This window comes from Humulus lupulus, chromosome 6, assembly GCF_963169125.1.
Source record: "Humulus lupulus chromosome 6, drHumLupu1.1, whole genome shotgun sequence".
Taxonomy (NCBI): domain Eukaryota; kingdom Viridiplantae; phylum Streptophyta; class Magnoliopsida; order Rosales; family Cannabaceae; genus Humulus; species Humulus lupulus.
In genome coordinates, this window is record NC_084798.1 from 18,458,970 (window position 1) to 18,468,012 (window position 9,043).

General features: G+C 40.8%; 1 protein-coding gene across 1 annotated transcript; it reads left to right on the top strand.

Annotated features, from left to right (window-relative positions):
* Positions 1-455: 455 nt before the first annotated feature.
* On the top strand, positions 456-1,568 carry LOC133784793 (zinc finger BED domain-containing protein RICESLEEPER 2-like). The gene has a single exon (XM_062224067.1). The coding sequence runs from the start codon at positions 456-458 to the stop codon at positions 1,566-1,568; it is 1,113 nt and encodes a 370-aa protein (XP_062080051.1).
* The last annotated feature ends 7,475 nt before the right edge of the window (positions 1,569-9,043 follow it).

The following is a 9,043-nucleotide window of genomic DNA, read 5'->3' on the forward strand; positions in this document are numbered from 1 at the left end:
TATTATGTTTTAATCTTATGCTTTTGTATTGTTTTATGGAGATTTTACTATTGAATTTTACTATGGAAACTTAAATGATTTTATTTCTATAAATTAATTTTCTTTGTTAATATTTTATAAAATATAGAAGAGTTTGAATATCTTACATATTCATCCATAGTGAAGTAGGTTCTGAGATTTTTGTGTGCTGCGGTGATAAAGGAAGGTTGAGAACTTGTGTGTCTTAGTGAAGTAGGTTATGAGAAATTTGTGTGTTGTGGTGACATAAGGTTGAAAACTTGTGTGTTTTTTGATTGTTTTAATTGATATTGACATATGGTTAGGTCAATAAAATAGGGGAAATGCTGCCCGATGTTTTATAGATCTAGTTATCATTTTTTAAAAGTTTTGCATGCATCATTATTTTCATATATTTTATAATGTGGATGTAATGTAGGTTAAATCAAACTATAAGTATGTCTACCCAAGATGTTACCGAGTCTAATTGTGTGGTTGATGTTGATTTTGTTCCTTCAACAGATATACAAGAAGTGCAATCTCTTGATAATAGAAGTGATGGAAATGAGAGTAGAGGTATAAAAAGAAAGAAAACATCTCCTACATGGGATCATTTTACATTGCAAAAGATTGATGGTAAAATAAAAGCAGTTTGCAATCACTGTGGGAGGAAATTAGCGAGAGAGAGTAGTAAGGGGACTAAACACTTACTTCTTCACATGGAAAGATGTCCAGTAAGACAGAAACAACTTGCCAAGAATCATATTGCAAGCTCCTCAGTTACCTTCAATCTTGATCCTGAACTAGGAAGAAAAAAGTTGGCTGAAATGATCATTCTACATGAGTACCCTTTGTCGATGGTAGAGCATAGTGGTTTTATAGACTATTCGAATACTATTTCACCTATGTTTCAAATGGTGTCAAGGAATACAATTAGGTCTGACATTTTGAAAATATATAAGATTGAGAAGGGAAAATTTAGAGAAGTTTTGGAGAAAAATAAAAGTAGAATAGCCTTAACCACTGATATGTGGACTGCCAATCATCAAAAGAGGGGACATATGGCTGTGACAGCTCACTTTATTGATGACTCTTTGAAGTTGCATAGTCAGATTATAAGCTTTAGATATGTGTCATGCCCACATGATGCTCCAACACTTACAGAAACTCTAAGTTCTTGCATATCTGAATGGAATATTGAACACAAGATTAGTACAGTGACTGTAGATAATTGTACTACGAACGATGCAATGATTCCACTTTTGAAGGAGCAATTTGATTCTAATTGTTTCCTTTTAAATGGAAAGCTACTTCATATGTGTTGTTGTCCGCATATTTTGAATCTAATTGTTAGGGATGGCTTGTCTGTTATTGGTGACAGCATTGACAAGATTCGAGATAGTGTTGCTTATTGGTTGGGCACACCAAAGAGGTATGAAAAATTTGAGGACACTGCTCGTCTTCTCGGAGTGACATGTACTAAAAAATTGTCACTTAATTGTGTGACAAGGTGGGATTCAACGTACTTGATGCTCAAAACAGCTTCATTGTACAAGAAAGTGTTTGAATGATCAAAGCTACGTGATCCAAAGTATAAATGTCTACCATCAGAAAATGATTGGATTAGATCTCAGAAATTATGTGACAAGTTGGAAGTATTTTATGAGGTGATAGAGTTATTTTCTGGAACTAAGTATCCTACTGCTAATCTTTTTTTTCCCAATGATATGTAAAATTAAGATGAAAATTGAAGCATGAATGACATCAGATGAGTTGTTTATTTTTATGGCAACTCAAATGAAGTCTAAGTTTCAAAAGTATTGGGAAGAGATTCATGGACTTACTATTGCAGTTGTTTTGGATCCAAGGTACAAATTTATGTTGATCAAATTTTTTTTCTAAGCTTTATGGAAATGATCTATATGATTGAAATTGAGAAGGCCCACAAGCTTTGTTATGATCTATTAGATGAGTATAAGTCTAAATGTCCTGATTTGAGCGAAAGAAGTCAGCAATTGGATAATGCATCAGTATCTTTTTCAACACAGGATGATCTATCTAACTATGATACATATTTTATAGTTGCATCTAGTGCAGAGAATGTGAAGTCAGAGTTAGATGCCTATTTGGATGAGAAAGTGTTACCTAGGACTGATGAATTCTTTGATATATGCAATTACTGGAAGGTAACAGGATTTAAATATCCCATATTGAACAAGATTACCAGAGACATATTTGTTGTGCCTATTAGTATTGTTGCTTCAGAGTCTGCATTTAGCACTGGTGGTAGACATGTGGGTTCACATCGATCGAGACTTCATCCAACTACATTAGAGGCATTGGTCTGTACTCAAAGTTGGTTGGTGAAAGACAAACAAGGTATTTATACTTATCTTTTGTTTTATATTTATAATAGTTTGGTCCGTACTCAAAGTTGGTTGGTGAAAGACAAACAAGGTATTTATACTTATATTTTGTTTTAATATTTTTATAGTTAATGTTTGATATTTTTTTTTTGCAGGAGCGACTAAACTAGTCACCATTAATGATGAAGATAATGACGTAGATCCAACTATGGTAATTATTTTAGTTTTTAAAATAAATCAAATAAATTATTAATACTTTTGTTTCTTTTCTTTGCAGGACCCATACATAATAGATCTTGAAGATTAGGGTAGTATATGAAAGTTTTATAACTGATTTAATGTAGTTAATATACTTCATTATTAGTATATGTTGGTGAATTCTTATTATAATTAATGATATAATGACTTTGTTTTTAATGATAAAATATATGTTGACGCGGTTTTTCACCAACAGTGAATTGTATGAATAACTAGGGTGGATTACTTCCGAATGGTAAACTACAATAAGAAAATGATAATACTCAGGGATGCTGGCAATGAATTATCAAGAGAAGAAACGTGATCACTCCTTTTTTACGTGGTTCGGAGGTTAACATCCCCCTTGTCCACGAGTCAATATTATTACTGTTTCTCTTTTCTTGCTATTTTTATAGAGTATTTGCCTTACAAGAAGAATCCAACCCTTTGCACTACCCAGGGTCTTGGTATTTATAGGAGAATGATCTCTGAGTAGGCATTGGGGTCATCCCATGATCTCTTTGTCTCTCATGTCATCTTTGTGAGACTGATGATTAATATCTAAATATTACACTAAAGTGTGGTCTAATCAATATGTAAAAATGGATAATGGGGCGCATGGCCTAAATTGGGTGTGGGATGTCTGATCACGTACGTTTATATTGCGTATCCGCGAATTCGGGAATAAAACAGACACGTGATGTCTGTTACACGCACGTTTATATTGCGTGGTTGACTTTATAAAGATCCTGGGATATGTCAGGCCTCTGATGTACCACAAGCTTAATGTAGTGCTAGCTCGTGTCTTTTGATGCCATGTTGACAATGGTTCCAAGTGATAAACAGCTACACGATCCGCCAGCTTGAGCTATTTGTTTAGGGGATCGCACCAAATTTCTCTGGATGAATGGTGAACACGTGGCACCTCGGCTATGGCTCTTTATTAGTTCGCTTCTCCCGAGCTACCTCAACAAGGTAAGTGCTGATACTCAGGGCGTACATTTGCCCCCCAAGCCCCTGCCTGTGATCTATGACATCACTTTCATCTTTCATGGTGGGGGCTTTTAAACTTCCTTTTCGATTATCCAGACCCTGTGCGTTACTTGAGTATCAGACACGTGGAACGTCGTGATTAGCGTCTGTTCGGGTTTCGAGGATCGTATTAAATGGCCTGGCCACCTTTTTGCCGCCGTTTTGCCTTTCGAGTTATGACCCTCGTATCTTGCATTAATTTAATCGGACGATCTCGTTTCCTCATGCCTCTTACGTATAAATAAGGCTGGCAGTTTTCAGTACTTATCACCCTTCATTCGAAATTTTCCTTTATTTTATCTCTTTCGAAATTTAAAAAGCTCTTCTTTTTCTTCTTCATCTCAGAAATCCCCATATTCTTGCCACAAGAACCTTTCAGAAGTCCAGCCTTAAGGAATCTTCCAAGACTCCTACATCTACGCTGTCAGCAACCTTCGTTTGGAAAATACATTGTAAGTTTCCTACTCGTTGTATGTTTTGATTTCCCTTTTTCTTTGTTATGAAAACCTACATCTCATAGTTGTAAAAAATAGGTTGTTTCTGACTGGCTTTTGGAGCATAAGTTCCTATTCTAGGCATATTGAGTAGACCCAAGACATGTCTAGGATTGTGATGTTCACAACTAGGTAATTTCTGGGTAAATTTTTGGGTAATATTTCTGGATAATGTTTCTGGGTAATTTTAGGAAATACCCATTCGGGATATGGAAGATGAAAGGATTTTAGGGTGTAAAACCGGGTAGCTTAGGGGTCACGCTCCCTAGGTGGTTTTTCCCTCAAAACATCTCCCCTAAGGCAAGTAATAACCTGACCCTCCTGACACAAGGATCCCTGAATATCAGGGATCCGTTGGAAAGTTGGGCGCGTTGCCACGACAGCGTGTGGCCTCACACTGCGTGCTGAGATTACCTCAGCTCGTGCACGATAAACCCTTGTTCTTATCGCGTTGTTTGTCCTTTCATAGCTTTTAGGTCGCCTACTAAGCTTTTCATCATTTTTGTTCGCTAGGCAATCAGATAGGGCCCAAAAGGAATGTGTCTAAGAAAAGCGCAACCAGCTCGTCGTCCCAAAAATCCTGCAGAGGGAAGGAGGTCGTGGCGGAGTCTCCCATCCCCAGTTCGGTCCCACGGTGGAGAAGAAGATCGAAGTGGGACCTGATGCTTTCTTTGAGGCGGAGAGGATAGCCTCGAAGATCACGACCCAAGGGAAGGTCAATAAGATAATGTTGTCCCATAACATCGAGGTTGGGACCGGCATCCTTATTGCCCGACCTCCCTTGGAGGGTGAGAGGAGCTGCGCACCCCTCGATGAAGACTTCACGACCTGGAACGATGAGCATCTCAGGGTCGGGGCCTTCCTCCCCCTAGATCAGTATTTTGTCGACTTTCTCAACTACATAAAGTTGGCACCATTTCAACTACCTCTGAATTCCTACCGTCTGCTGGCGGGGCTGAGGTATCTTTTTCTGAAGCATGAGTGGGAAGTCCCTACCCCGGTCGACATCCTTTACTTCTTCTGTCTCAAGGCCAGCCCAGATCAAAGGGGACCAGGTGATGGGTTCTACTACCTGACTCGATTCCCGAACTCATCCGCGGTGATCGAACTTCCCAGCCATCCCAACGACTTCAAAGATCAATTCTTTATGTCAAATGGGTTTCACAATTGCGAGTACCACTACTTCAACCGTCCTCGTAAGCTTTCTATCTTCAACTTGCGTAAAAAAAAAAAAATTTTGTCTTTTCGCTCGTATACTGACTGGAGCATCATCATGCAGCCATTTTTGCGAGGACGGCCAAATCCGTGACCCTTGGGGGTCAATACGATACCCTGGCGGGGCTCCCGCCCAGATAAAAGGACTACCGCCAGCTCGTGACTGATGACACGATGTTGGCGTGTAAGTTAATCTCTGCAAGCCAGACTCTAGCCTTGAGGAGAACGTGGACCACTCATCCAATAGCCCACGTGTTGGCGCCTATTCCTGAGAGTGATGCTGCGGACGATGGTGACGACTAGCAGGAAGAGGAGGCTGAGGTACCGCTCATGCGGAAGAGACGAGCTCCGAAGGCTACTCGGGACCCTGATTTGGACCGAGCTCAGTCATGGGCAGCAGCCGGCCCCTCCGGCCAAGGTAACCCATACCCATTTCGAGACTTAGATAAGGCAGCCGCAGACCTTAGGTTAGTTAGGTTTAACCCAAACCAGCTCGTGCATCGCCACCAAAACGACCCAAACCGAGATATAACCTTGCTCCAATGCGTAGATCAACTAGTGTTGCATCATGACATGGGTCATCCTAGGGGTACTGTAGTAGTGGACAACACTTTGTCTTTTAGGTCGGCCTTTTTTTAGGAGTACGGAACAAACCTTAGGTCGTGGCCCTCCCTTCTTGAGAGTATAGTCACTCCCGGACTTAGGCAATACATGGAGGAATCCAGTCCCGAGGTAGAGCCTGACCCAGAACCTCCCCTAATCCAAGATGTGGTTGATTTAGACTTTCCTTCCCCTGTACCAGCTCCGAGGCCGGAGGTCATGGAAATTTACTCTTCCTCTAGCTCGGAAGGTAGGATTTTTGCTACTTCGTATGTATTTATTATTAATATTAATATTATTATTATTATTTCTTTTTTGCTAAAGAAAGTACATGCATTCTTAACGCATTTCCCATTCTCTTTTTTTTATAGGCGAGGAGATGGCACAGAGAGGGGAACCTGACATCTTCTTGATGTTCCAAGAAGGGAGGTCCAGGGAGGGCCCCCTTGTCAAGAGGCTTCGGCCTACTTCAAAGAAAACGCCGCTCCTGGTTGCGACTGCCTCCCAATCACTGGCTAAGTGGAAAGGCTCGGGCTCAGGAGCTCCGCCCGCCGTAGTCCCGGGGAAAAAAGGTCCGACTGCACCTCTTCCTTGCCTTCCTCCACCTCTTGCTCAGGAACTGCTAGCACCGGTTGGTCCTCAAGCTCCAGTGGTCCCTGTCGCCACTGTTCACATCCCCGTCAACCCCCAGGATCTGAAGCTGATCCCAGACACTTTCCGGGGGACCGTCTATGAGACGGCAAACTACTCAGTGGAGCATTTTTACAAGGCCAAGCCCCACGACCTGAGGGTGATTGAGGAGAATGTCATGGAGTATGCCTTGGGGATGAACCTCACAGTAAGAATTTTCCTTGACCTTGCTTTTATTATATGTATTTTATTTTTCTGGTATGTGCTTAATTGTTTCTTTGCTTTTTGTAGGCGGTCTTGGCCCAACACCGCAGCATATCTCAAGCCAGGGCCAGGAACGAAGAACTCACGGTCGAGCTGACTGCGGCCCAAGCTGCTCTCGCCACCTCCCAACAGAGCGAACTGAGCACCAAGGCTGCTTTGGCGGTGACCTGTGTGAGTGAACAGGCGGCGGAGGCCGCTTTAACCACTGCCCGAGAAGGCGAGCAGGCGGCGAAGGTGGCCTCGGTAGCCCTTCAGGCCGAGCTCGAGGGGGCCAAGGCAAAACTGCTGGAGGTCGAGGCGGCCATTATGGGGGAGAAGAAGACATCGACGTCCTCCATGGAGAGTATGATGTACCACTGCTGGGCCTTCAACCACGACGACAACTTCTCCTTCATGACCTCCGACGCATGGGAGCACTACCTCGAGATGTTCAAAGTTCGGCTGCAACAGGAGCTCCAAGCGCCGACTGAGACCGGGGAGACTTCTGCTGCGGGCGAGCAGGAGACTGAGGAGGTGACGTCTTCAAAGCAGCCTGGAGAAGCCTAAAATGTTTTTTTTTTTTTGTATTTTCACTTATATTTACTTTTGTTTGTAAATAATGAGTACAAGGTTATTCTCCTCGAGACAATTTTTATATATATTAATTTTAGTTATTTCAAGTTTTACTTGTTCTTCAATATTTTTCTCATATTTTATGACATGCTCGGTAGAAACTTAGTTCGCGTTAGTTTTATCGACACCTCGTGTTTTTTTAGACAAAACACTGGTTAATCAATTTAACCAACTTCTAAGTTTTGGAACCTGGTCGTGTCTAGGATTCTTAATTTTAAAAACTTAGTTCGCGTTAGTTTAATCGACACCTTGTGTATTTTAGAAAAACAATGGTTAATCAATTTAACCAACTTCTAATTTTTCGAACCTGGTCGTATGATCTTTGGTTAATCAATTTAACCAACTTCTAAGTTTTGGAACCTGGTCGGGTAATCTGCCCCCAAGTAATCAGAAAGTGGACTTGCTTGGTTACTTTGAACTAGCCATACAAACAAAATCGTACATAGACACAAATGAAACCATAAACCAATTTTTTTTTTATAGTAAATTGGCCTTTATATGCAAGCCTTACATATAGGATTGACTTGATCACTGATAATACTTTCTCAAATGCACAACATTCCAGGTCCGTGGCACCATCTCTCCATTAAGCCAGGCCAATTTGAAAGTACCCTCCTGTATGATTTCGATGATCTGATAGGGCCCTTCCCAGCTTGGGCCTAAGGCACCATCTTTGGGGTCCTTGCCCGCCAGAAACACCCTTCTGAGAACCAGGTCTCCTAACCCAAAGGCACGCCTCTTAACCTTTGAATTAAAATAACGAGTGATCTTTTGCTGATAATGCACGAGCCGTAGTAGTGAATCTTCTCTCCTTTCATCAATCAGGTCGAGGGACGCGCTGAGTAGTTTGTCATTCTGCTCCTGGCTGAAGGCTTGGACCCTGTGCGAGGCTATCTTTGTTTCGACAGGAAGGATGGCCTCACTCCCAAAAGTCAGGGAAAAAAGGGTGTGTGTTAGGAACGAGTTTCCTAATACGCAACGGAATGGTGGTGAGGTTGGCCCAGTGTACAACAAAATTTTTGTAACATATTTAAACTACCTTTAAATATGTGGATCCATTAATATACATACATTAATCATAAACAAGATAAGGATAGAATTCATACCTCTTGAAGCCTATCAAGTATCTTTGCTGTCTTTTCGTATTTAGAACGATCTTCCTATCCAAGCCACTCCCACGTACTCACACCAAGATCTTCCAAAGCGTTCTCTACACCTCAAGAAATGTGTGGGCACTTAGAGAATGAATGATAGTTTATTTGTGATTCTACTTGATGTACTCAACACATGAGATCAAGAGAATAGGCCTGAGAATTGGTTCTTTATTTTCAGGGAGAGAAAACTATCGTTCTATTTTTCACAGAGCGAATGTACAGAGTTGTCTCACTCACTTATTTGAATAATTTTCTGATTAGTCATACTTCAAAGAAAATATTCAAATTTTAAAAAATAAATCTGTAACCATTTTATAATTTACTTTTTAATTAATTAATTATTCTATTAATGAAAAAATCCAAAAACCAATTTTTGAATTATCTATTAATTAATTAATTAAATAAATAAAAATGAAAATCTCATCACTGAAAATGCTGGCCC